This window comes from Hippocampus comes, unplaced genomic scaffold, assembly GCF_001891065.2.
Source record: "Hippocampus comes isolate QL1 unplaced genomic scaffold, H_comes_QL1_v1.1 scaffold115, whole genome shotgun sequence".
Classification (NCBI taxonomy): Eukaryota; Metazoa; Chordata; class Actinopteri; order Syngnathiformes; family Syngnathidae; genus Hippocampus; species Hippocampus comes.
The window spans coordinates 134308-159870 of NW_017804843.1; the positions used below are offsets into that span (position 1 = coordinate 134308).

The 25563-nt window shown below is 45.0% G+C and overlaps 6 protein-coding genes and 1 long non-coding RNA gene across 14 annotated transcripts in view; 3 read left to right on the plus strand and 4 right to left on the minus strand.

Annotated features, from left to right (window-relative positions):
* LOC109518186 (uncharacterized) overlaps positions 1-2539 on the minus strand; it is a 6223-nt gene extending 3684 nt beyond the window's left edge. The window contains exons 1-8 of the mRNA XM_019873884.1: positions 2122-2539; positions 1588-1690; positions 1347-1521; positions 1087-1181; positions 917-1024; positions 640-803; positions 414-570; positions 169-280 (exon numbers count right to left, since the gene is read on the minus strand). Of these exons, the coding sequence (XP_019729443.1) occupies positions 169-280; positions 414-570; positions 640-803; positions 917-1024; positions 1087-1181; positions 1347-1521; positions 1588-1690; positions 2122-2184 (977 nt within the window). The 5' untranslated portion in view covers positions 2185-2539. The remainder of the gene's footprint in view (positions 1-168; positions 281-413; positions 571-639; positions 804-916; positions 1025-1086; positions 1182-1346; positions 1522-1587; positions 1691-2121) is intronic.
* Positions 2540-3053: 514 nt separating this feature from the next.
* ift46 (intraflagellar transport 46 homolog (Chlamydomonas)) lies at positions 3054-5838 on the minus strand. 4 transcript variants are annotated; one of them, XM_019874160.1, is made up of 6 exons: positions 5616-5838; positions 5201-5302; positions 4820-5133; positions 4245-4338; positions 4040-4171; positions 3054-3886 (listed from the first exon to the last, which is right to left on the minus strand). In XM_019874160.1, exons 2-6 carry the CDS (start codon positions 5294-5296, stop codon positions 3539-3541), a joined length of 984 nt encoding a protein of 327 aa, XP_019729719.1. In that variant the 5' UTR covers positions 5297-5302; positions 5616-5838; the 3' UTR covers positions 3054-3538. The 4 variants fall into 4 exon arrangements, with proteins under 4 accessions (XP_019729719.1, XP_019729713.1, XP_019729695.1 ...); XM_019874154.1 differs by having other exon boundaries at positions 5533-5838; XM_019874136.1 differs by having other exon boundaries at positions 5378-5838.
* A 70-nt stretch (positions 5839-5908) lies between these two features.
* Positions 5909-11551, plus strand: LOC109518338 (serrate RNA effector molecule homolog). Of its 3 annotated transcripts, none has more exons than XM_019874111.1 (18): positions 5909-6005; positions 6085-6195; positions 6888-7062; positions 7240-7350; positions 7414-7566; positions 7630-7690; positions 7796-8093; positions 8757-8902; positions 8966-9232; positions 9310-9371; positions 9437-9515; positions 9600-9764; positions 9839-9991; positions 10059-10212; positions 10460-10572; positions 10658-10889; positions 11053-11245; positions 11329-11551. In XM_019874111.1, the coding sequence occupies exons 3-18, from the start codon at positions 6944-6946 to the stop codon at positions 11402-11404; spliced, it is 2382 nt and encodes a 793-aa protein (XP_019729670.1). In that variant the 5' UTR covers positions 5909-6005; positions 6085-6195; positions 6888-6943; the 3' UTR covers positions 11405-11551. The 3 variants fall into 3 exon arrangements, with proteins under 3 accessions (XP_019729670.1, XP_019729679.1, XP_019729663.1); XM_019874120.1 differs by having other exon boundaries at positions 8969-9232; XM_019874104.1 differs by having other exon boundaries at positions 7423-7566; positions 8757-9232.
* LOC109518365 (uncharacterized) lies at positions 11453-12152 on the minus strand. The gene is made up of 2 exons (XR_002168751.1): positions 11953-12152; positions 11453-11867 (listed from the first exon to the last, which is right to left on the minus strand). It is a non-coding gene; the product is annotated as an uncharacterized LOC109518365 (long non-coding RNA).
* Positions 12153-12699: 547 nt separating this feature from the next.
* On the plus strand, positions 12700-14494 carry gabarapb (GABA(A) receptor-associated protein b). Its single transcript, XM_019874177.1, has 4 exons — positions 12700-12935; positions 13661-13739; positions 13824-13942; positions 14026-14494. The coding sequence occupies exons 1-4, from the start codon at positions 12846-12848 to the stop codon at positions 14104-14106; spliced, it is 369 nt and encodes a 122-aa protein (XP_019729736.1). The 5' UTR covers positions 12700-12845; the 3' UTR covers positions 14107-14494.
* Positions 14495-14768: 274 nt separating this feature from the next.
* Positions 14769-20042, plus strand: gps2 (G protein pathway suppressor 2). Its single transcript, XM_019874046.1, has 11 exons — positions 14769-14949; positions 15978-16095; positions 16193-16302; positions 16811-16923; positions 17001-17080; positions 17210-17289; positions 18196-18367; positions 18448-18531; positions 19412-19488; positions 19557-19652; positions 19732-20042. The coding sequence occupies exons 2-11, from the start codon at positions 16002-16004 to the stop codon at positions 19822-19824; spliced, it is 999 nt and encodes a 332-aa protein (XP_019729605.1). The 5' UTR covers positions 14769-14949; positions 15978-16001; the 3' UTR covers positions 19825-20042.
* A 659-nt stretch (positions 20043-20701) lies between these two features.
* On the minus strand, positions 20702-25222 carry LOC109518324 (eukaryotic translation initiation factor 5A-1). Of its 3 annotated transcripts, none has more exons than XM_019874100.1 (6): positions 25147-25222; positions 23041-23213; positions 22861-22965; positions 22660-22791; positions 21272-21345; positions 20702-21113 (listed from the first exon to the last, which is right to left on the minus strand). In XM_019874100.1, exons 2-5 carry the CDS (start codon positions 23206-23208, stop codon positions 21283-21285), a joined length of 468 nt encoding a protein of 155 aa, XP_019729659.1. In that variant the 5' UTR covers positions 23209-23213; positions 25147-25222; the 3' UTR covers positions 20702-21113; positions 21272-21282. The 3 variants fall into 3 exon arrangements, with proteins under 3 accessions (XP_019729659.1, XP_019729645.1, XP_019729653.1); XM_019874086.1 differs by having other exon boundaries at positions 24911-25207; XM_019874094.1 differs by lacking the exon at positions 20702-21113 and having other exon boundaries at positions 21156-21345; positions 24911-25207.
* Between the last annotated feature and the right edge of the window lie 341 nt (positions 25223-25563).

The following is a 25563-nucleotide window of genomic DNA, read 5'->3' on the forward strand; positions in this document are numbered from 1 at the left end:
GATGACGTCGCACAGGGCGCCGTGAGAGCAAGACGCAAGTTCCTCACTGGGACAGGAAAAGCGGAAGGCAGTCACAAAGCTAATCACGCTCAACAAAGTCAAAAACGGGGTGGGGTGTGCATTTACACACCGAAAACGTCAACATGTCCGTGGTGGGCGTGGCCATACCTGTCGCAGAAGTTGTAGGGGGGCGCCGGCGGCGGCAGGCAGTCGGGCGCCACGGACGCTTCCGGGAGCAGAGCGATGCGAGAGGCGGGATTCCGGCTGTTCACGCTTATCTCTGTGGGGACACGACGAAAGCAAATAGAAGAAAGGAAGAAATCAAGAAGCAAGGAAAGCCAGAATGACGACAAATAGAAGGATGCAAGAAAGAAAGGATAAGGATGCAGGGATGAATGGAAGGACGGAATTACCGATGTTGTCCCCTTCTGATTGGTACCGTTCCTTGATGCGGAAGTGGCTCAGGCTGATGACGTGGCCGGGCTTGAGCACACGGTACCACTCGACACACATGCTGTTCCACAACACTAGTGACACGCTTCCTGACGAGTCGTGCGCCTCCAACAGCGCCTGCACACAGAAGCGCGAGAAATGCTGCTGCTGTTTTCTCTTCCCGCAACGGTGACACCATCATCCAACCTGATAGGGGCATGCGCAGTTACTGTCTGCTCTCCCGTAATACGTCAGGTGTGACTTGGCCGCGATGCGCACAATCAGCCGGCGGCGGATGGTTCTAAGGGCCCAAACTTCGCGGGCCAAGAATCCCTGGCTGAGGTCTTGGACAGTCATGGTGGGACGGAGAGCTGTGGCCAGAGCGTGAGAAATGGGAGGAGGAGGAGAGCAACAGAGGGAGAGAGAGAGAAAAATCAAGTATGTATGTATTGATATTTTTGCATGGCGCAGATGTCGCACCCACCCGTCACCTCCTCCTCCAGAGGAGGCGCCGTCTTCTTCCAGGCGTCGCCGTAGAAGTCCACGTTGTTCCACAGCGGCAGAAAGACCCTCCGATTGGCCAGCAGAGGACCTGAAGCACCCGCATGTCAACCAATGGCATTCCGGCATAGGGGCGCCATTTAGCTCAGTCACCTGACACGTCGGACGAGCCACTCCAGGGCAAGGAGTCCTGGTGCGAGTCCTCGATACTCTCAAACGCGCTCACCTCCACACTGACCATGATGAAGCTGCATAGATGAAGGTTGACAGATAAGTGCTTGGCCTGTTTTATTGCCTCTTCTCCACCCCCACCCCCGCCCCTGTCCGTGCTCAGAAAGTGTTGTCAGAGCTATATAAACAAACGATTAAAATTTACTGGAAATCCTCCGCCCCTTCGCAAGTCAAGCAGGTACCTTTCGTCCTCTGTGCGATCTGCCAAGCCCGTCATGGCAGGGGCGAGGGTGGCGTTTCGCACGGCAGTCCCCTGCCGCAATACGTTCTTCTCCACCAGCCCGTTGAGTCTGGGATCCAGAGTGACGCGCAGGCGGCAGTCGCCATCACTCAGCGTAACGTCGTAAAGGTTGTCGCCTGGACACGGAAGCATTTCGAGGTCGGAGGTCAACAAGAGTGCCCAGAAGATGGCGGCGTACTCACCAGAGAAGATGGTGTGTGGGAAGTAGACGGAAGAACCCTCGTCTCTGGTGTAGCGCAACACGTCCAACAGGTAGAGCGTCTCCCTACAGACCACTTGAGAGCGCTGAAGACACAATTTAATGATACAGTGGGACCTTAACTTACGTCTGGTTTATTTTTTTCTTTTTCAATGCTTGGCCTCATCCTATTTCAACCACTTCAATAAACACCGTGCCCCAAATAATCGAGTGAAACAAATGCCTCACCTAAAAAAGATGACCCCTTCCTCTTAATTAAGGGAAAAAGCTTCCTCTAAAAGGCCTTGTGTGAACTAAACACCTTAAACTAAACAGAGTAATTGGCAACATGTTTCAGGACTACCTTTTACAGTAGTTGGTCAAAACCACAATAAATGAAACGCTTTGTGTAATAAATTGTTCAAGAATCAATTTCTTTGTATCGAAAATAACGTTAAGTGTTACCATTCACTTGCACATTCACTTTTTCTCTTTATTCATTTCACAAACGACAACAAGAAATTAGATAACAACAAACCTGATTTTTAGCGGTTCTGGACCGCGCCAGAGTTCGGCGTAAGATGCAGTCGGGTGCCGCCATGCTTCAAATGCCACCAGGTTGACCCAATCCCAACACCCACACAACACTCTACGGTCCTCATTGAAGTCGACACGTAATTTAAGTGCACGTAAGTGTTCGAGAGCGCAGGTTACAAACGTGTGAAATTTGCAGAATCGGGACAGTGGGTTTTACGTCATGGATTTGCGCCACTGTGTTGGATATGCATCATCAAACATGGCATGACCGGGTATTGTTTTGCTAATTTTGCAGATAGAAATGTTATTAAAATTCCAGTAAACAAGTAGTACGGTAAAAACTCAACTTCCCGCTTTCAGTCAATGGCAGCTTTGGCTCCATTATTTACATGCCCTACGCAATTAATCGCACATGCGCAGAAGTTCGCTAAGTACGGCAGCCACACGTGGACAAAACACATAGGTGACGTTATATAGTATTGTAATGTTACAGTGTAGTTTATGAAAGAGTAATAGGTCGACATGTTCACCTGAAAAACCGGTAATTCTTTTAGGCACAGGGATTCTTCCTGAACGTGGAAAATTGACCACCAGTTTTGCCGTTTTGTGAGTGACTTGTGGGTAATGTGCTGATGAGTTATGGATGCCGGGCGAGAGTACACCGAAAAATTGGGACACACTCACACCCTCGAGGGCTATACGAAATTGGGGAGAAGTGGAAATTGTTAAGCAACATTGCGAGTGCGCATGCGTCAATGAGGTTCAAAAGCAACTGCTGGGAGATTAATTCAGACATACAAGTATTGTACACCAAATAATTCAGGGCAAGAAAACATATTTTTAAATCCAACCATTTATTGGTCCTTCTGAAGAATACAAATTATTAAAATATAAATATGTGTATATAACAAAGGAAAACAATAACATACCATCTTAATTCTGCCACAAGATGGTGCCAAAGCCCTGCCTTTAATTACAAGCTTTTGTTAATATTTAATGATAGTACCAATGTGAAGACACTGATCCAGTAAAAGATATATATATATTTTTTTACAATGACCATCATCAATGACTTCACAAGGAAGGAAACGTAAAATTCAACATGCAACATTCTATAAATATCTGCAATTGTTTTTATTTTCAACAGTCACTTTCACAACATTCCTAGGAAATCACAGTGTTCCATCATTGGTGAACTATTTTCAGGACAGGCCCGCAGGCTACTCATGTGGTCTTTATTGGTTACCTGGTGCCTACTGTGTCCATGGTGTTGAGCATTGACGTGATCTTGACTGAGAGACTTGGGGCGACGCCAACTTCAGCCTGGGTTGGGAAGGGAAGTTATTGGTCCAGGCACACTTGAATGTGGAAAGGAGACATGATAAAATATCATCATGCACGTGGCATGGAGGACAGAGTCAAGTTCGCGCAAAGTGCTGCGAATCTCTGAACTCAAGAAAGAGGCTGAAGAGCAGGTGCAGCGCTTGGATACGGCTGCAGTATACGGGGACGTCCAGCAGTGCGCACACAATGTCGCAGTACTGTGGCAGGCTGCAGCCGAGGCGGGCGGGGGGCAGGCGCACGCGCCCTAACGTCTCCTCAACCTCCGGCGGCCACTCTTGCATGAGGGCGTCGATGTCGGGCATGGCGCGGGCGTACTGCACGCTGGCCGCCGCCTTGGAGCGGTGTAGGGCGCCGATGCTCTCTACCCAGCTGTCCACAGCGCGAGGGTTGGACTGAGGACTGGACACACTGGTCACTTTCAGCTGGGAGACACGTGACTAATCAATATTATCTCACAACATGACATTTTTGAAACATCATACTCACTAGAGATGCGGACTGTTAATTAATTAATATGTGAAGGCAGCTAAAATTGGATATTGTTAGTTGAACTTGGCTCGGTAGGGTTTTTGTACCTCGCTGGTGGCGTGTTGCTTGGTCTCCTCGGACAACCACAGTGACAAGACTGTGGGGTCAGACTGCTTGATGCTGGGCTCGTCCAGAACCAGAAGGCCCAGCCCGTCCGCTTTGCCGTCCGGCCTTGGCACCTGTACACCGCAGGGGGAACAGGCTGTTGATTATTTGACTTGGGTTCAAGTGGAGCAGCAAGGAAGAACCTACCTTAAGGAAGGCGTCAATGTCACCCACGGCCGGGATGAAGTCTGGGATGAAGGGTCTTAGGCTGTGTTCTAGCACGATGGATTTAGGAGAGTACCTAGCAAAGACCACGCTTAGTTTTGTCAATCAGCCAGTGCCAATAAGTATTAGTCAGGGTCAAACAGTCAGTCAGTATTAGTTACTTAGTGTCAGGCAGTCAGTCAGTCTTATGCTGACGTCAGACTAGAAGAATATAGCCCGATTTTGAGCCGACAGACATGTCGCAGACAAAAGTAGTGTCTCATAGCTTTATTTTGAGTTATCTTGACATGTCCAAGCCTATGTAATGTCACATACTTAACAATTAGTCGTTTTGTGTCGCATCGCGTCCGGTCCAAGACACTGAACGATATTTATCTGGTAATCTGACAGCACGACCATCGTGAACGACACAAAAATCGTATTGTTTGACAATGCCTTTAGTCAGTAAATAAGTTAATAAGTCAATGTCAGTAGCCAGTAGTCATCAGTGTCACTAAATATCAGTTGGCCTGTTGGTGGGTGGTGTCCCTGCCATACAGACATCACTCCAAACTCACCGCATGATGTACTGGAATAGATCTTTGATCTCGGTGCTGACAGGCAAGTTGGCGTAGTCAGCCGCGTCGTACGCGCCCTCGGGAGCCTCGTCGGTATCTTCGTCATCATCGGTATCTTCGTCATCATCGTCGTCGTCCGATTCCTCTGACTCATCCTCCTCGTCCTCATCTTCTTCCTCGTTGGGGGTAACCCCGGGCTGCCTGCTTATTGGCCCTTTGGCCCTTGGAGGCGCGGGGTCTTCGTCCATCTCGTCACTGCTGCTGTTGTTGCCTGACAACAGGCTGCGCCCCCTCCTGTTTCTCCCACGCTCAGCCTGCAAAAGGACAAATAAGTGACAGGTGCCCAGGCACGTGAGGATGCGGGCGGCTGAGCCTTGTTACCTGGCCGCGGATGCTCGCCTCCTCCGCCGAGTCGCTGACTTCCACGCTCTCGTCGTATGGTTGGTTCTTCACAAGTCGACGGTCGGCTCGCTCCATGAACAACTAAGACAAGATTCAAGAAGATTGAACAACAATAACAACATACAGAGCACATGGTCGTTTGGCATCAAAGCTCACGTGGTCATATACTGAACGTCTTATTTGACCAAGGCACCACGTATGTTGAATTCGCATGATTTTGCATGTCATTCAGCTTTATACTTTCAGTGTTAACTTGGGTTGAATCAAACTTTAACACGTGTTAGGAAGGCATAGTTTTCACAGTAACTTACATTTACCAGACATTTAAATTCCTGTTCCCATTCTTATTTAACGTGTGTCATCGTTACATAGCTTACATGCTAACGTTAGCCACCGAGCATCAGCGAAAAATTGGCTTCTTGTGTCCAAATTGAGAGATTTCCCAAGACGGTTTTCCAGACACAGCTGTCCTTAAGCGGCGTCTCCTGTCTCATAGAAACAATGCAATGTAAAGAAAACAATGCAAAAATGTAGTAAAATATAATTCCCAATCGAAACGCACTCAGATACGCCACAAAAACACTACGGCGAAAGCTTCTGTAGCCTAGCAACCAGTGTCGCCATGTTGTTTTCTTCTTGGCGTGACGTCTTGTGGTTCTTTCGTAAAACGAAACGGCTCGTTTCATGCGCCTCTATCGCCACCGTGTGGACTGGTGCGTACACGCGTTAAATAAGATTTGTCTCAACGAGGAAATGGACCAACATCACATCGAAAGCCTCAGAAGTAAAAAGTTAAACCTTTTTAATTTGTCGAACACAAAAAGTGCATCTCAAGGCAGTTATTGTTTTTTTTGTCCCTCCAGGGCACTAGAGGGCAACTTGGGCCTGGTAGGCTGTCGTGATTGGTCGTTGTGGCGGCGGGACCGTTGTTGTGTGTGAGCTGGTCTCCTTGTTTTCGTTCGCAACCTTTTCAGGTAAACTGTGCAGCAATAACAAAAATATATATGCTACAAACCCGTAAGCATCATTTTGTTAAATACGGTCAAAAATCCTTGTCCTGAATGCAGTGGGCGAGAGTGAAGCTAACTAGCCGCGCTTAAGGCTAACGTCGAGCGAGCCTTAGCTGTTAGCCGCTAATAAAAACTTAGGATTCCAGCAATGTACTATATCATACGAAAAAATTCATTTTACAATTTATGTTGTATACTTTAGCTCGTTAATAACGAGAAACAGGCGCCCACGCATACAAGCAAGTGATTTTATCTGGTGGCTCGTATGTCTGAAAGCATGTGTCCACTGTAGGCAGACCGAGTCTGTATGCATGCATGTTTTAATTTAGTTCTGGACACTATTGTGCAAAGGTCTTCGGCCACCACTACTGCAGCGCCCCCCAACCGTTTTTGTGCCAATGTACATAATTTTATATCAGTAACAAATGTATTTGCTGAGTTAATGATGATGTCGTGCCCTTTTAAACTGTATTTACCGAGTGTGAAATCTGAGCCGGTTTATTTGAACACAACGCTATGATTATATTGCATGAATGGCAACAGGAGGATACGCAGGCTAATTGTACACTAGTGGAACATCCTCCAAGAACCGGGAAGTAGCCTGCTAACTGACAAATAAAGCGCTGGGATTTTTTTCTTGCACTTTTCTGTAACAGTCCAGCAGAAGCTAGTAAGTCCCAAGAGACCAAAGAGTGCATATGTGTGCTGACCAATGGGGGACAGCGATGATGAATTCGACAGGAGGCGGCGAGACAAGTTCCGAAGAGAGCGAAGTGACATGGAGCGATCTCGCGAGCGAGAAGAGAGGCGCCGCGATGACTGGCCAGACAGGTGAAATTTTAAAAAATACATATAATCTGTATATGTGTGTTTTTTAATCAAGTGGTCACATATGGGAGCATGCTGGAGTATTGGTTAGCACAGTCCTGAGTTTGAATATTCACTCAACCCAAAAGTGGATGGAATATGTCTGGATGGCTCATGTGACGAGTAAACGTGCACACTCAGGGACTGGGAGCGCGGCAGAGAGAGAAGACGGGACTACGATCGCGGTCGCAGAGAGAGGTTTTCGCCGCCAAGACATATGAGCCCTCAGCACAAGCGCATGAGGAGAGACTGGTGAGTGGTGGCCCGTGTCTCGCTCGCGCAGATCTTGACGCATCGCAGCTCAGGGTATCACGGTTTTGTCAGGGATGACCACCGGGGTGAGCCATACCGCTTCGAGCAGCCCTTTGGAGGAGGCGGAGCTCTGTTCCCAAGGGTGGGACCTCAGGGCTGGCCGCCAGACATCCCCCAACTGCCCATGCATCATGGAGCTCACCCACTTCAGGGCAGGTTTGTACACGGACACGCTCGCATGGTCGGCGGCATGACAGACGCACCTTTGCCTTCCCTCAGGTTGGCGATGGTCGATCCTGACCTGCCGCCCCCGGGACCCCCGACCATGAGGAGTTTCAAGGTGAGTGAGGCAACCGGTCAGGGCATGACGAAAAAAAAAAAAAAAGGATTGAAAATAATTTGGCCAGTTATTCGTGTGACCTAAGCTCTAGCGTGTGTTGCACAGGACTTCCTACTAAACACAGAGGACAGCGTTGATGAGACGGAGGCGGTGAAGCGCTACAATCAGTACAAAGTGGACTTCCGACGCCAGCAGCTGCAGGACTTCTTCGTCCAGCACAAAGAGGAGGAGTGGTTCCGCTCCAAGTACCACCCTGAAGACATCACAGCCCGGAAGGCGGAGTCCTTGGCCGCTCTCAAACACCGTCTGGACGTGTTTCTCTTTCTGTGGGACAACAAGTGGCTGGAGGATATGTCGTTGGACATGGAGCACACCACTGCCATCATCAAAGTGCTGGACGCAGGTGAGGATTTTATGAGCTTTGGAATTTGTATTTATTCGTTTTTATTTCATTTTTAATTGTCTTTTTTTCAGTTAGTTTTTAGAGTAAGGATATTATTTTTTTTATTGTATTTTTAACAAGTGTATTATTTTCTTTAGTAATTTTTTTTTTCACATATGAACCAAAAAAAGGAGAGCACTTAGCACCCTGGATCGTGTTTCGCGCTGATTCAAACGCACAAGCCGTAAGCATAGCTGTTGCGTAGGAGCACCGTCATCTGGTGGTGCTTTTTTATTGGCTGCCGCGAGATGGGTCTTCGCCTCGAGGCGACACACAGTGAAAGGACCACAACTCGCACACGTGTGTTCGACCTTCCTTCTTCCGACTAACGGCAGTGCTGTGATACCGAAGTAAATTCATTTCAAATCAACGCCAGTGGTCGATTTCATGTATTACATTAATTGGCAAAGAACTGACAAAGAGGAAAATGAAATGTTTCTGTATAATTCAAGTAACTTTTCCTTCGTTTTGTGAACGCAAAATGTAATTTCATTTAGTTCCCTAGTTTTCGTGAAATACAAACGTTCTGTCAGTTTTTGATTGAGTGATTGTATTAGTTTGCGTTAACTAGAGGCAGGGGGTTGCACGTGGGTGAGTCCTCATAACTTTGGTTCTTGTCCACAGCCGTCATCAAAATGGAGGGCGGCACAGACTTGGACCTGAAGGTGCTCGAGCCCAGCGGGGAGCACGCCAGCGGCGGTGGAGGCAATTCGGTGGCGAGTCCGAGTAAGGAGCCGGCTGGCGGCGAGGCGGGGAAGACCCGAAGTGAGGTGAGAATACAATTTTGCAGAATTAAAATACGAGTAAATGGCGCTGACGATTTCACGCCTCAGAAGGATGAGGACGCCAAGCACAATGGGGAAGACGAGGACGAGGAAGAGGAGGAGAAGGAGCAGAAGGAAGAAAAGGAGGCCAAGAAAGGCCGAAAGAGGAAGCGCAGCATGTCGGCTGACAGCGGCGAAGGCTCGGCCTCCGACTCCTCGCACTCCGACGGCGAGAAGGAGCCCGCGTTGCCGGCCGTTCCCCGGCCGCTGCACCTCACCACCTCACTCTTCATCAGGAGCGTCCCGCCAGACGCCTCCAAAGAAGAGATCGCTGCAGTGAGTGCCACCTCTCATCCCCCGCAGGCATCTTCTCCTGCCCCTAAACATGCTTTCACCCCCCTCCGTGTTTGAAGATGTGTCGCAGGTACTCGGGCTTTCTGCGGGTGGCGCTGTCAGACCCTCAGCCAGAGAGGGGGTGAGTACCAACGCATGCAATCGTCAAATGTGGCAGTGGCGCATCACAGTACAAACGTGTGTCAGGTTCTTCCGACGGTGCTGGCTGACGTTCGACCGCGGCGTCAACATCAAGGAGACCTGCTGGAACTTGCAGAATATTCGGGTAACCGTCATCCCGCGTTCTTGACGTCACCTCCTCCCGTGCCGTCTCCTCTCATCCGGTCCCATCCTATGCGGCCCCCTGCAGCTCCGAGACTGCGAGCTGTCTCCGGTGGTCAACCGCGACTTGTGTCGGCGCGTCCGCAGCGTCAACGGGCTGACTCAGCACAAACCCGTGGCCAGGAACGACGTCCGCCTGGCCGCCAGGCTGGTGCATACGCTGGACCAAAGGGCGGAGCTTTGGCAGGAACAGGTGCGGATTCCTGTTGTCCCTCCCACGTCACTTCCTGTTTGACTCTCAATTAATGTCTGAATGCGCCACCGCAGATGAACACCAACCCTGTCTTGAAGAACATCACCGATTACCTCATTGAGGAGGTGAGTGCCGAAGAGGAGGAGCTGACGGGCGGTGAGGCGGGCGACGCCAAAGACACCGCCTCCTCCGAGGTTACAGTGGAGACGGATAAAACCTTGTTAAAGGTGGGAGCAGCTTTTTCTTTGTGTGCTTTCTTTGTGCGGTATTGCATATGCGTTTGTGTATGTGCAGGTGCTGGACACACTGCTGATCTACTTGCGTGTGGTCCACTCGCTGGACTATTACAACTTCTGCCAGTACCCCGCCGAGGACCACATGCCTCATCGCTGTGGACTGATCCATGTGCGAGGGCCTTTGCCTGTGGCCAAGATCACTGCGACCGAAGGTAGACAGTACCGCATACAAATACACACATATAAAAACTAAATCTAATGCTGAAACTAATACAAACTCAACTAAATTGACGCTTTTTCGAAAAAATACAAATAAACCTACTTTGTCAAACTAAGCTAATGTTTAAAAAAAAAAAATGAAAATGAACTACAATGAAAAATGAAAAACTATTCTAACTGTGACACACACATACCCGCGTGGCTGAACCCGCTGTGACGTACTTTGTTATGGTCGGCCAGTGACTGAACACCTGAAGATGTGCGAGGAGCGTCTGGCTCCTCTGCTGAGTCCGCCCGAAGTGTTGAGTGCAGACGATGCCGCGCGCCTGGGAAGGAAAGACCCGGAACAGGAAGTGAGACTTTGAGCTGCCCTTCCGCCATCCACAATCGCATGATCTTGTACGCGAGAATTGACGACATCTATTTTGGTGCACGCAGGTGGAGAAGTTCCTGGCGGCCAATACTCAGGAGCTCAGCAAAGACAAGTGGCTGTGTCCTCTGAGCGGCAAGAAGTTTAAGGCACCCGAGTTTGTCCGCAAACACATACTCAACAAACACGGCGACAAGGTGGACGCCGTCAGACAGGAAGTGGACTACTTTAACAACTACCTGATGGACGCCAAAAGACCGGCGCTGCCTGAGAACAAGCCCCCGCCGCCCCCAGCTCAAGGTAAGCTCGAAAATAGAAGTTTGGAGAGAAGATTTGAGTCCCAAGCGACGCCAAGAAATGGGCGTTTCCCTAGAACAAGTTCCCTCGGCCCCCTCGGTGAAAGGTAAGCTCAGCACTGACAACACGCGGTTCCCTGAGCCCGCGTTTGCGTTCCTTCCTCTAGCTCCGCCCGCCAGCTTTCCCGCTCAGTCGCCTCAACAGCAAAGCCTTCTGGGATACCCGCCCGGCATCAGGCCTCTGCTGCCCGCCTTCCCCAGTGCTCCCCCTTACCCAGCCAACCAGTTTGGGGCCGGCCGCGGTCACTATGACAATTTCAGGGGCAACATGGGCTTCCCGGGCAAACATCCAAACAACAGGTAAAGGAAAAACAATGAGACCGAGCGTCGATGTTGGTATACACTTTGTGGAATTCTGTGCGTGTGTGTGTGTGTGTGCGTAGGGGTATGCGAGGAGACCCGCGCTCCATCATCGAATACAGAGACCTGGACGCTCCGGATGACCTGGACTTCTTTTAAACAACCGGCAACCTTGCTTCCCAGGATTTCCTCTCTTCTTCTGTGTGTGTGCACTGAGTGCGTGCGTGCGTTAGTGTGTTCCTTCCAGCTGGACCAAGGTCACTTTTGCAAGTCATGATATCATAATAAAGAAAACAATAACCACAACTTCCTCTTTTAAGTGTGAACTGCTTTGATTTGTTACAAATTCACCAATTGACAATGATTGTAATAAAGCAGAATTTACCAAGCATTGGATCGTTCACCCACTAGGAGGAAATGAGAACTGGTTTTAGTCTATCGTGACCCAGGTTAGTTTTATCCTACTGACGCAATGTCATGTTTGTCAGCAGCAGCCCGTAATGTGTTTATAGAAATTGTCACTTTTTAAAAAAAATGTTGTGTCCATGGCTTTTATTTTTCACAGAGAATTTTGATAGCGGTGATGGTCATGATGAATGGGCTGGAGTGCTCGCTTAAAGTCCTTCAAAGTGTTCAGGAAGAAAACTTCCCCACTGATTAGTGAGAAATCCCGAATGTGGGAATGAACTGTAGCAGAATCCGACCACCTTTGACGTAATTGAGAGATGCTGACCATCACTGACTTTACCTGCAACAATTCTTTCTTTTAATTTCTTTTAGATAGACTTTTTAAGTACTGTATGGTTTTATTTTCACCTAGCTTTATCAATCGTTGTAAATTATTGCATTATGAATTTTTAATAAACTCAATCTATCAATGTGATTTATAAATAATTGGGATTATTTAAAATGTCACGAAATTTGCTGTTCCTATTTCTAGTTTACTAAAGACCTTTGTTCTGAAATCCAACCCAAGATTAGATTTGACAAGGAGGTGATTCTTTTTTCATTGTCACTCTGAATTTTCAGATTTCAAAGGGTTTTTCTTGTTAAATATTTGGGGTTATATTCCATTCAAGCATCCCAGTATAGTCTAGTAACTGACACAGGGATAATGATTAGGTGCAAGATCCTGATTTTTGACGATTTTGCTTTTGAAAGGGGCGCTTTGCCGTGACGCTTCGAGTTCAGAGCGGAAGTCAGCCGAACCGCAGTGTCACATGACAAGGGCAGCGGCCGAATCACCACTCTGTTCCTACGTAGTCAGGCGCGGCGTATGATCAAAATAAAGTAGTCCGCCCACCAACCTCTCCCACAAAATGACACACACACGCACACACCCACACTCGACTTGAGCTATGTCGCCATTCGGCAAAGGGGATGTTGTAATACACCGACCGAATTCCCATCATACGTCGATGTGATTTGTACGTGGATGTAGCTTCTTACGTCACGTTGTTATTGTATATCCCTCCGCGCGCCATAACTAGCCACTTTAGCATCGTTTGTTGTTCTCGTGGTCGGTTTGTCAGCAATTTTCTTTCCCCACGAACCCGGAACGAGCGACCGACTGACTCGCCGTCTGTCATCTCTCGTAACGATGAAGTTCCAGTATAAAGAAGAGCATCCCTTTGAGAAAAGGCGTTCCGAAGGCGAGAAGATTCGGAAGAAGTACCCTGACAGGGTTCCCGTGAGTAGTCGGCTAACGTTAGAGGCTAACTAGGAACCTGGCTATCTTGAGCTATTGTAACACGACTTTCTGTTGGCCGAATTCGTGGATTTCATTGCGCTTGTTCTACTGATGTGCTGAAAATGAAGCCGAATGCGCGGGGGTGTTGACGAAAACACCGCCTCGTTGGGCAGCAACAGGCCGCTAGCTTTCACTTGAACGTCGTAGTGAAAAGCTTCCGCATTTAGCAGCACAAATAGATTTATTTAGTTAGCTCACCTACTAATTGCGTCATTGGTTTGTAATAAATGTGATTAAAAAAAATATTAAACTCGTTTAATTAGAATTCAATTCATAAAAAGAATGCCACAAAACGATTATACATAAGTCTTTTGCTTATTTAATGAAACACTTGTTTAGTTATATGGGGTACAATAAAAAAAACGAAATTATTAAAACAATTTGTTTGTATTTCATTTAACAGTTGGTCAATTCTACATTAAAAACCATTTTTTTTTTTGGGTGGAAATGAACCTATTTGACACACACAGTAGTAATTTTATATTTAAGCAAATAATTGGCTTGCTGGGTATTAATGATGAATAAATAAATATTCAGGATCATTTCAAAAGATGAACCCAAATATTTGCCCATGTATCATGAATAATTTTTATGGTCATGAATACATGCACAATGATAATTAATTGATTTCTTATTTTGTTTTAATAAAACATTGTAATTTCCAGGTAATTGTGGAGAAAGCGCCCAAAGCAAGAATAGGTGATCTGGACAAGAAGAAGTATCTCGTCCCCTCCGACCTGACAGGTGACGAGACGTATTTAAGCTTCTACCCGGTGGCATTCATAATTAAATGTGATTTTCACATTTTTGTCCTTTTTCTAAATCCAGTGGGCCAGTTCTATTTCCTCATCCGAAAACGAATCCACTTGCGAGCTGAGGATGCACTCTTCTTCTTTGTAAACAACGTCATTCCACCCACCTCGGCCACTATGGGACTATTGTACCAGGTGAGCCCATCGCTTGCTCTGTTTCCGATTCTCGATGCCACTGTGGTTTATTTACATCTCTCTTTCTATTTTTGTCACCGTAGGAGCACCATGAAGAGGATTTTTTCCTCTACATTGCCTACAGTGATGAGAGCGTGTATGGGAGCAGCCAAAGGGAAATGTGATCCCCGCTCTGTCGCTTCTCCACCGCCTTCCCATGACGCGTACATCCATCCTTTGGAAATATTTAATCTAGCTCAGCAGCTTGGAGTTCACAGAGCAAAAGGCGTCAGATGCACTTTCACCGTCCTTGTTCCCTTCAACTTCTCCCTTAGTCAGTCTCACGTTGTATCTATCGGCCTCCATTTCTTATCCCCCCACTGCTATGGAACTATTATGTTGACTATGATTCATTGTGGTTATTGTTAATTTTAGATGGCTTTAATTACCGTATCGTGAAGCTGAGTGCAATTGTTTTTTTTTTTTGTTTTTTTAAGAACTCTATAGAGCTGTATCACTGACGCTTTCTCTCCACTCGTGAACATAAAATTATAAAATGTGCTCAAAAAGTTATTTGTGTCTCTTGTGTTCATTCCTAACATGTCCATTGGGATTGCCTTTACTATGAATGTCTAAAATTGTAAATCAGTAGCTTTTTGAAAATGGCACTTTTACGTGGCTGGTGTCACGCATGGGAGGCCGTAAAACCATTTAAAAAAAAGGCATCTTAAAAAAAATTCTCGATGTACCGTCATTGCTCTAATTACTGTACATGTATTTGAAACCTGACGTAAACTTGCCCACGAACGCCAATCTCGCGAGAGAAATCGTTGCCTGAAGAAAAGTCAATTTCCCCAGAATGCATCGGACAACAGAAGTGCGTCTTCGGCATCATTAGCATCACTGCCCTGTTTTCGTAGTGCAGAAATTTTGCCGTCTTTTGTATAAAATACAAGTTTGTAATTAAGATTGACAGATATTTATTTCTTCAACTGATCTCACGTTCCAAGACACGCACGACGTCAAAAGTAAGCGTTTCGGACTTTTTTTTTTCCCCCCACGATCCCCGCGCCGGCCAAATGACGCCGCTAGCTAGGTAGCTGCGTCAAGCTAACTGCTTCCGTTTTGTAGCATTTAGGGATGTGGCGCGACGTCAAATGCTGTGTGCACTTTCTTACAGGTGCACAATTTCAGTCGCGGTTTCGCATTAATACGTTATTATATATATGCACATGTAACTGCAGCTTTCTTCGCTGATGCAAGGCTAACCGAGCAGCTTGCTGGTCTGGCGTGTGGGCCTTCCCTCGACTACTATTTAACTACAAGCTAGTTTTACAGGTTTTATTATCTGTAATAACAATAATAATACAATATATTTTGGGCGCCTATCATGTCACTCGAATTTATTTGGCAGGAGTAAAAGAACCATATTAATGATGAAATTCAGTAACAAGTTCATGATAAAAGTAACCAAAACATTTGTTTTATTGTTAGCGGCCGTAGACTGGCACGCTGCAATTATATATTCTTTGTAAATTTTTTTTTTACCCCACATAGTTCTAAACAATTCCCAGGAAAGTTTGAAAATATTTATTTTTATGTTGTAAAATTGACATTAGGTTACAAATCTTATTTCATTTAGTGGAACTAAAAATTTCTGAATAAATAAGTGTGCTATTGGGAAAACGAATATTTAATTTAAAATAATATATATTTGAGGAAATAAGATGCCACAGTATTAAAAATGTAGTACTTTTTACCACATATTATACATTATAAAATAACCTTCCACTACAGTTATACAGAATTGTTCCTGTTATAATAACAGAATAACAGTTCAGACTAAAAGGAAATGTATTGTAGTAAAATAACTGCGCTAGAAATATATACTCAGACCGAAGATAAGCTGCCACTATATTTGCATTTTCTTTAAAAAATGTAAAGAGGAAACAGATGGAGAAAAAATAAACATCATCTATCCCACCGAATACATTTTCAATTTTGATGAATATAATTAGAAAACAAAATCCATGAAGATGTGCTGTTTGTTTTTAAGCTGGCCCCTCCACTGCCCGTCAGCATGCCCGCCTTGCTGGAGAGACCCAAGCTGTCAAACGCGATGGCCCGAGCCCTCCACAAGCACATCATGAGGGAAAGAGAGCGCAAGCGACAAGGTGAGACCCCGCCCGCCCACTCCCGGCCGGCTTTACTTCAGCACACACATCGCTGACGTGACCTTCTGGATGTTTTTTTGTTTTTTTTTTCTTCCAGAGGAGGAGGAAGTGGACAAGATGATGGAGCAGAAGATGAAGGAGGAGGAGGAAAGGAAGAGGACCAAGGAGATCGAAGAGAGAATGTCCTTGGAGGAAACCAAGGAACAGGTATGGATCAAGAAAATCAAGACAAATCCAAATTAGAATAAATGAAACAGCGAAGTGTGTCATGGTTTACTTTGACAATAAAATTGTCATATATACTTTTTCATGAGCGTTATAATTAACGGACAATACAGAATCAACTATATTCTTAATAGGCAATGAAGTAAAATACAAAGTAATTTTATTTTAATAATAAAGTAAGTCATTCATTTTTTTAATGATTCATTTAAATGTAGTTGACCGCCTATTTCATACAATAAGTTCAAATTGTGAAAACATGTTTAAATTTGTCTGGAAAATATTGAATTCTCACCATAAAATAATTCATTCACAAAAACAATTAAATCATACCCTGTCAAAGTGTATTTAATACAATTTTCATAAAACATTTGTGCGGAGTGTCTGAAATTCCAAGGATTTTATGTGAAATAAGATCTTGAAAGGATTTTTCCACGATCCAAATACTTAACGGATAAATTTGATAGTGGATGGATTTGGAACCCTTGTTCAGGTGATGAAGATGGGCGAAAAGCTTCAGGGGCTCCAAGAGGAGAAACATCAGCTCTTTTTACAACTCAAGAAAGTACTCCACGAAGAGGAGAAAAGACGCCGCAAGGAGCAGAGGTGGGCCCCGCTTACCTGACGCCCGAGGCGAAGCCTCTTTGCCCACGCGCCATTTGCTCACTTCCTGTCCTTTTCAGCGACATCACCACGTTGACGTCGGCCAGCTACCAGGCCAGTCTACCCATGCACGCGGGCCAGCACCTCCTCAACATTCAGGGTGAGTCGCACGCGGGACAACCCTGGAACCACGTTACGACAAATCAATGTGAATCTTTATTACAGTATTATGAATGTGATAACGTGACCTTTCAAATCCGTTTCCAAAATTGCCCATCTCATCCATCAGGCAGTCCCGTCAGCCACAGTCGAACCGGTGCGCTGCTCGGAGATCGGAGCAAGCAGCTTTTCCAGAGCGCTGTTCTTCCTGTAAGTAGCTGCCGCTGTCTTTGACAAAATTCTGTTTGGAAACTTGGCTCCTCCCATTTCATGATCAGGGAGTCGGGAATTCATCATTCAGCATTCTCTACTCCCTAATCACCTGAGAGTGATTTTGATCTCAATTTCTTGATCAAATGGTTGCCATGAGAATCCTGTATCGTCATGGCAATGAATTCAAATGCATGGTAAAATCCGTATTGTGTAAGATTTTATCGGTCAAACTTAAACCTGGCGTCCTGGGGGAAGAAAACGTAAAGGCATTTTCAAAGTCAGTGTAAAAAAAAAATATATCAAGGGACACAATGTCACCTCGGATGAAAATTTTCCTTTGAGCAGCGTGAGCCTCCCAATCAGCTCGGCAACATCAGCATAACATCAACAGTAAGGCCTTCAAAATAAAAGCATGCAACTAGTATGTCTATTCAATATTCAAAATCGGTTGAGTATGCTTATTGAGTGTGACTGTTAAGTAAGCCACCACGTCAAAGTGTAGTGAAACTGTTTTGATACTATTGCTGTTATTTTGAATGTCTGACGGATAGGATGTTTTGCTGATGTTGCTCTTAATGCAGGGGTGTCAAACCCATTTTTTGTCGCGGGCCATTTCGGAGTTACGTCCGGTGGAAAATCTCATTATTTATTATCCCCATGACAATTGGACATTTCGGTACAGATTAGAGCAAGAGTCATGATAGTTGACACAAATCATTTGCTACCGCGGGCCACATAAAATGACGTGGGGGGCCGGATCTGGCCCACGGGCCTTGACTTTGACACAGTGCTCTTGTGTGTCTGTGAAACGTTTTGCACAACTTGCAAAACACTTCAGATCGTTGTGCATCAGTTACAAGAAATGGATGTCCGAGTCATGCCCATGTCCTTTTCTTTGAATAGACGCGTCACTACCAGACGCCGGCGTTCAGTTCAGGTTCGGCGGAGCACGGCCAGTTCAGCGGTGCCCAGGGGGTCCACGAGTCCTACGGGGTGGCGCAGGCCCAACATCCCGCCACCTATGCTCCCGGACCGTCCGTGCCGGTCAGCTTCGCCGGCGGCTCCCAGATCCGAGGTACAGCCACGTACGGGGTGCAGAATGCTTCGTGGAGGCGGTTTTTGCAAGTGTGTGGCTTTTTCTTCTCGCCCCTCCAGGAGCATCCGCATTTCAGGCCATGCAGTATCTCCCCCACCAGCAGCCTGCCTACCCGGTCCACAATCACTTCACCTCCCAGCCTGGTCAGTTTCCAGACATAGAAGTGTCTTTTTAAAAATTCCTTATTTCCCCCAAATGCCTTGCAATTTTTTTTTTCCAAAATAGCTAGAAATGATAATGCATATTTATTAACAATCCCCACAAATGTAACTAACTTAAAATGTCTTCACCATGGCGTAAAGTTATTGTACAAGTATAAATTAGTGCTTTATTGTTTTATTAAATGTCGTTTTTACTGTTATTTTTAGACAAAAAAATCTTTGATGGTGTTTAAGTAGTAGGAGTGTATTTTTGTTATATGATTTTGTTTGATTTAAATGGTGTGTACATTTTGAGGTGGGGGGTGTTTAAAATAATGGAGTCTCTAATAATCTCTTAATTTCAATGAGCAAACGACCTAATGATATTATTCATAATTAATAATGCATGATATTTATCAACAAACCCCAGAAAATACAACAAATATTTGCCCCCTTAATTCACCCCGCCCCAAAAAAAAGATAAACATTCATTGTTTTCGATTAAATACAAAAAATGGGGGGTATATTTGAAAAAAAAATGCGAACCGTGAGTACGCAGGGGTCGACTAGTTTTATGTTGCAATACCACCATTCACCACTAGATGACAGACATGTCTTAGTTGATCTGCGTAGTAGTATGGGGCAGTGTAAGACCAGCTCTTACACTGCTCCATATTACTATGCAGCTTTTTCACATCGTTATGGATAAAACTTGACATTAAGTATCCCCAGAAATTATGATTTGAGGTGTTTTGTTCTATTTGATTTTAGTTTATACATCGGCGAGAGACCCCTCTCCCCCACCCCCCAACACACACACAAAGACAAGGATGAAGGTGTATGATGGGCTGAGTAGTTAATTTGACTGACTGTTACTTGTCAGGCTACATCCCAGGTGCCGGCATCCCGCTCCAGAAACAGCTGGAACACGCCAATCAGCAGTCGGGCTTTACAGACACGGTACGTAGCCGCTTTTCGCCGGTGGAAACGGCGGCCCAAATAACCTTTCGTTTGCGCTTGTCCCGCAGGGCGCCCTGAGGCCAATGCACCCGCCCGCCATGCATCCTTCGGCTCAAGGATTGCTGCCCACACCATCCATGGCCGTCCAGATTCCCGCAGCAAAGGTTAACACACCGCCCCTGCGGCGAGCCGTCCGCTTGACTAACTGGTGACATGACGCGCCCCCTCTCTGTTGTCGCCTAGGCTGCATTCCAGACTTCACCGCAGGCCGCGCCGCGCCACGGCTTCCTGCCCCACGCCCAGAGTGGCCAGAGGTTTTACCACCACGCCAAGTGACTCGTTCTAGGTCCCGCCATCTTCCCCACCTCGTCTCAACATTCGGAGTTTCTGCTCTCGTTTTTGACATGTCAGTCGCGTGTGATTTCTCCTGCAGGAGAAATCCTAGAGCCCTCCTCCATCCTTGTCTTCTTTAAGTTTATGTACAGTTTCTGTTATGAGAAATTCCTATTACAGCTTCCACTATATGTTGCATAATAAAATGAGCAAGTCCCTGAGCTAGTATTTAGTTTCTTGATTCACTATAGATCAATGCATCAATTTTTTTGTTCAATAGACTTTTTGCATTTGTTTTAGACATTTAAAAAAAAAAACCTTTTCATTGACAGACTATTAATGATCAAGTTTTTTCATACAAATATATATTTTTTTGGGGGGGGGGGTAAATATGGAGAGAATTGCAGGATTAATTTGTGATGTTTTATTTCGGATAAACAATGAGTTTGTTGATAATTTTAAAACATTGCGATTTATTTATTTACAAAGGTTTTGTTTAATTTACTTTTACGGAGATAACTTACCCCGAAAATGCCTCCCAATTGATCAGTGAATACATTTTTAGCTCACAATTTCTTAATCATGATCAATAACGCACATTAACCACCCCCAGAAATTGTGATAACTAATGACAGGGAAAACCTGTTAATTGTGTTGATGTTTACAGGAGTTTTTTTTGTTGCAATTTGCTTTTAATAAACCCCCAATTTAATTTCCCCCCAAAATGCACCGATTCATCTATTAATACATGATTATGATTTTTTTTTTTTTTAAATTTGTAATCACAAACAAAAATTCAGCAACATTCTCAACTCTGTTTCAATGGCCAGTGTTGTGCTCCAGTAAATGAGTCGAATCAACACTCAATTGCAAGAAATCAACTTGTTGGTAACCTCCGTTTTAATTGGACTTGCTGTGACGAGCGTTTGGAAAATAAACACGGGCGGGAAATGAATATGGCCGCGCTTAATATGAGGAAACCCCAATGTACTGAAAGCCGCCATTATTTTTGCAATGAAGCCCTTTGACAAAACAGGGGAACAAGTAAAAAATACAGTCAAATAAAAATAGAGTAGCATTCACGCCACTTTGAACTCTCGCCTTCCCCAAACTCTTTGTGTTTTACTGGATTGGGGACGCTTCACCGAAGATGCTCATAATATACAATAATAAACATTAGAAACCCGTGCTCTTTAGTACAGAACAGAGGGAGAGCAATGAAAAAGAATGAAAGGAGGATAGCAACATTTCCTCCTCAACACCCCCCCCAACCCCCCAACGTCCGGCAGCCCCTGTAACACAGTTGCAAGAAGAAAAGACGAAAGAGAATAAAGGGAAAGAACAGTCAGAAACCAGAAGGAAAACAAAGAGTTTTTCTGTTGCCATGCCCTAAAGAAAGACATGACTAAAATGCAAAATGGATCTCATATGTGTATGTTCTTGTGTTTACCTTGCTGCCGCTTATTTCCCCAAAGCTTTGATGCCGATGGCTGCTTCTTCATCCATTGCGTTGAGAACGGTCACCTGCAACAAAAGTCAATGCCTTGCCTCAAACGTGACATCTCCATGGGGCACCTCACCCAAAAAACATGACATTCCCTAACTGTGTATACTCTGAGTGGCACCCACTGAGGTTATACACAGTCTATGTTGCACATACAGCGCATTTGACAATAAAGTTGTACTTGACTTGACTATGGTACAACTGCTTCAACTTCAAATAAACAGCAAGCACTTAATGGCGTCGAGTAAATACCAAGGTTTTATTTAACCCTTTCATGCACCCTGTAAACTGGTAACACGATAAGCTAGTAGTAACCGCTGTCCCTGAAAGGGTTTATAGCTCTGACTATTCCATAGTACTTTTTATTTCTTTTTTTTTTTTTTTTTAAGGTCTGTTAGTCTTGACAGTGATCCCTCACTTATCACGGTGATGGGGACCGGGACCCTGCCACGAGAAGTGAAAAACTGCGAAGGAGGTTTGGCTCCCCCCCTAGGAAGTTTTGTGTAAGTATGTGGGTACCAGTATGTTTTAAATATGTAGCAAACACAACAGCATATTTGTAGATTTATTTTTATTTAAATTTTTATATATTTATGTATTATGGAATTTTAACATAAATTTTAGCTGTGTGTGTTCTATGCACTACATGTTTGCACTGTGGTTGAGAGAGGAAAATAATTTCATCTGTGCTGTATGTTCCACATAGAGCATATTTGACAATAAAAGCTGACTTGACTTGAGATACTGATCAGAGAGTAAACCACATGATGAGACACGAGGGAGGTTGCTGGGCGGGGCTGCGAAGATGCACAGCCAATCAGCTCACGGGATGAATCCACTCGTGCCGTCATTGGTCGACGTCACGGCGGGAACTGTTGATGCGTACAGTCATGTACAAAAACTCTTTTGAGTCATTCGGCATTCTTTTCTGAATAGCGTACTTTGGAAAAAAAAAACGCGATGTCGTGAAGCCGCGATAAATGACGTGTGATATAGCGAGGGATCACTGTATTCGTTTTTGGAGTCGGTTTGTTCATTTTTTTATGTATTTATTTAATATGCTTTGTTTTAGTTTAGCTTATAGTTTGCAATATATGATATGTTATTCATTTGCAATGAACCTCGAAAGCTCATGTATGATATGATGAATTGTCACTAAAATTACGGTTCATTTTAGTCTCATAAATGTAAGATGTAGTTTGTGTTTTTTAATTTTTTTTTTTTTTTAAAGAATTTCAGTATTTATCTTGTGAACAAAAAAAAATGCATTTTCAATATTTTTTGAGTTCTTTCATGACTTTTCATTAACGACAATGACCTTGGTAAATACTGACCAGGATCTCTTCCCCGGCTTCATTTTTGCTCTCAATCTCTTTGCCTAGTTCGCCCTCCGGGATCTTCAGGTCCTCTCTCACCTCCCCGCTGTCCTGGAGCAGGGACAGGTAGCCATCTTGGATCCCGATCAGCTAGGAGAGAGCAAAGGGAGGTGTGTGAAAATTTGGGTCTGGCAACTGGCGCTGTTTGCAAAGTCTCACTTGGTAGTCCACCCTCTTGATGTTTGGGACGTCCATGTTGTGAGTGGAAGGGCAGATATCTTCGTATTTCTTCCCGGAGAAGATGTCAATGCCAACCAGGTGGACCTGCGGAAGCCATCAAAACTCGGTTTTGGCTTTGAATGGCGACTGCTGGATCGGGTGCAGGGTGTGGGTACCCACCTTGGCGTGACCGTGCTTGCCCGTCTTGGAGGTGGACATCTCCATAATCTTGCAGGGGCGGCCTTTAAGCACAACGTGGCCGTTCTTACGCAGGGCCGAGCACTGCATGGGGTAGGTGGCTGACGCGCCCGCGTCGCCCGTCTGGAAGTCCAGCTCTGCATCCGCCATGTCCGCTGTGGAGCCACACGATCACACATTTTGAAAACGGCGTCTTCACAATATTACCACCGGGGGATTATGAGTTCATCACTCAAGTAGACCCCCAGTCCTAAACAATCTGCGTGTGCACTGAAAGAAATGCCTTAGGTGCGATACATACTTTTCTTGCCCCTCAAGAAAAATATGTCAGTCGTTATCATACACAAGCCTCCTCCAAAATAAATGCCTTATTTCAAGTAATAGTCTTGTCAATTTAGCCAGCCTTAAAAGATCTTGTAACATGCAGGTGGTCTTAATTTTGCAGTAGTTGCTTCAAACAAACATGAACGGTATGCCTGATATAGTGGTCTCCACCTAAAGGTGGGCGATATATATCATCAGCCCTGCTCTCACGAGGTGTCATTTTACATTCGAGAGTATACCATTCCCCCCCACTCACCCCCACTAAAATTTGAGAGTATACTGTCTCCTCCCAAAAGAAAACACAATGGGGTCCACTGATCCAAAGTAGGAGGAAGTGATGAATTGAAGAATTGTAGAAAAAGAGGAGTCTCCGTGTTAGCGAGTATTTTAATAACAAGAAAAACTTCCACCTTCCTAGCTTGGAAATGATTTGGGGTTGACAAAACTGACAACAGTCAAAAAAAGATTGTGAGTTGTGCTGAAAAATAAACAAGAGCTGTTGTTCAGAAATGCTGTCAATCCATAATTGTTCTGTGAAGTGAGTCAGATTTATAGTATTGTGTGGAATATTGTCAAATTATCAGTTGTTAAAAAAATACCTAACAATCTAATATTAGGTGCTGTGCACCAAATAATCACTTGAAGAAATACCTCACCTCAAATAGACACCCTTTTCCTCAGCGTAAAGAGTCTAGCATACACAAGACAGTACAAAATAAAGGTCCTCCTCCAAAATAAAAGCCTTTTGTCAAAAAAAAAACAAACTGTATTCTGTAGTTCAGCCAATTAAGTAAACAGACAGGCACTAGATTGCATTAGACTTACTGTCGTATTAATTGAATAACACTGGGATCTTTTTTTTAATTTAAACCAAATGAGGACAAATAAGACAATTTGGATGTCCCCCACACCCCCCAATGCATTGTAGTTCCTCAGGATCAATTAAGTGACTGGGACTCAAGTTAAAAAAAAATGTTGACGATTTATCTCGTATTTCAACTATTGATGCTTGAGGCCTAGTCCGTGTTTGCCACGGGGGGCCTGAGTCAGTGTAACAGCCGCATCATCCCCATTGCCACCCAAAAAAAAAAAAAGTCCACGCTGCAAACACGTCACAACGGCACGGCCCACGCAAATGTGCCATTTGCGCGAGCCTTCCTCATTCTCCAGTTGAATGTTGGCCCGCTAACGTTGGTGGTGGGAGCTAAGCTACAACTGTCATGACTAAGCCATTACTTGATGCTGCACTTTGTTTCACATCGCTCTCTATTTGTAGACAGCCAGAGGACTCTGCAAAATAACCAAGTCCACGTACTGGTGTTGATTTAAAACGTGCCAATAAATTGTTAGACATTATGGAAAAAGGTTTATTGTTGTCGATGTTTAATTAGCTTAATTTCAGGTGTGCGGACTTCAGCGGAGGAGGAGAAAACTGACTCATATGAATGCGTTTTGTGCTAATGAGAAAATATTCATGTTGTTTATCCATTTTTATGTTCTATATGGTATCTTTGGATACGCAACTCACCCTTTTTGGACAAAGAACCTCCTGTGTGGCTTCACTTTTAAATCCCCCAATGGAGTGGCCTCGTCGTCCACTTGCTCTCCCTTGTCTGGCTAGCTCGTCGTTATTAGTCTTTCATTTCATTCCCGAATAAGGTTTGTTGCTGTTATTTTTGCTCAGCACGCAACTGCGCCTTTTTTACCACTCGACTCAACCGTGAAAAGTCCGACGCCGGACCAAAAAGAAAACGCCCGCCCTACCGTCCCGTTATTTGGTTGTGGCGTCAGCGGGCCCCGGTCCGCCCCGCCTCCCTGCGCTCCCATCCAGCGGTCTTGTATCGGAGCAGCAATCCCAACGTCCGGTTAGGACCTTCATAATAAAACCGAGTTCGTGACGTCTATTTTGCCTAATTTAGCGTGTGCGTTCACTCGCCATATCGTATACTGTATCAGTACATTTTAGTTTTGAATTGGGAATTTAAATTGAACAGTGATTTTTAATTGAACCAGCAAATTTGCGCTGTTGTTGTTGTTGTTGTTGTTGTTGTTGTTGTTGTACCCTGCCCACTGACCAAGACAGCTGGATAGGCTCCAGCATGCCCGCAACCCTTGTGAGGATAAACAGATTTGAAAATGGATGGATGGATATTATTTATTTATTTATTCATTCATTCAGTC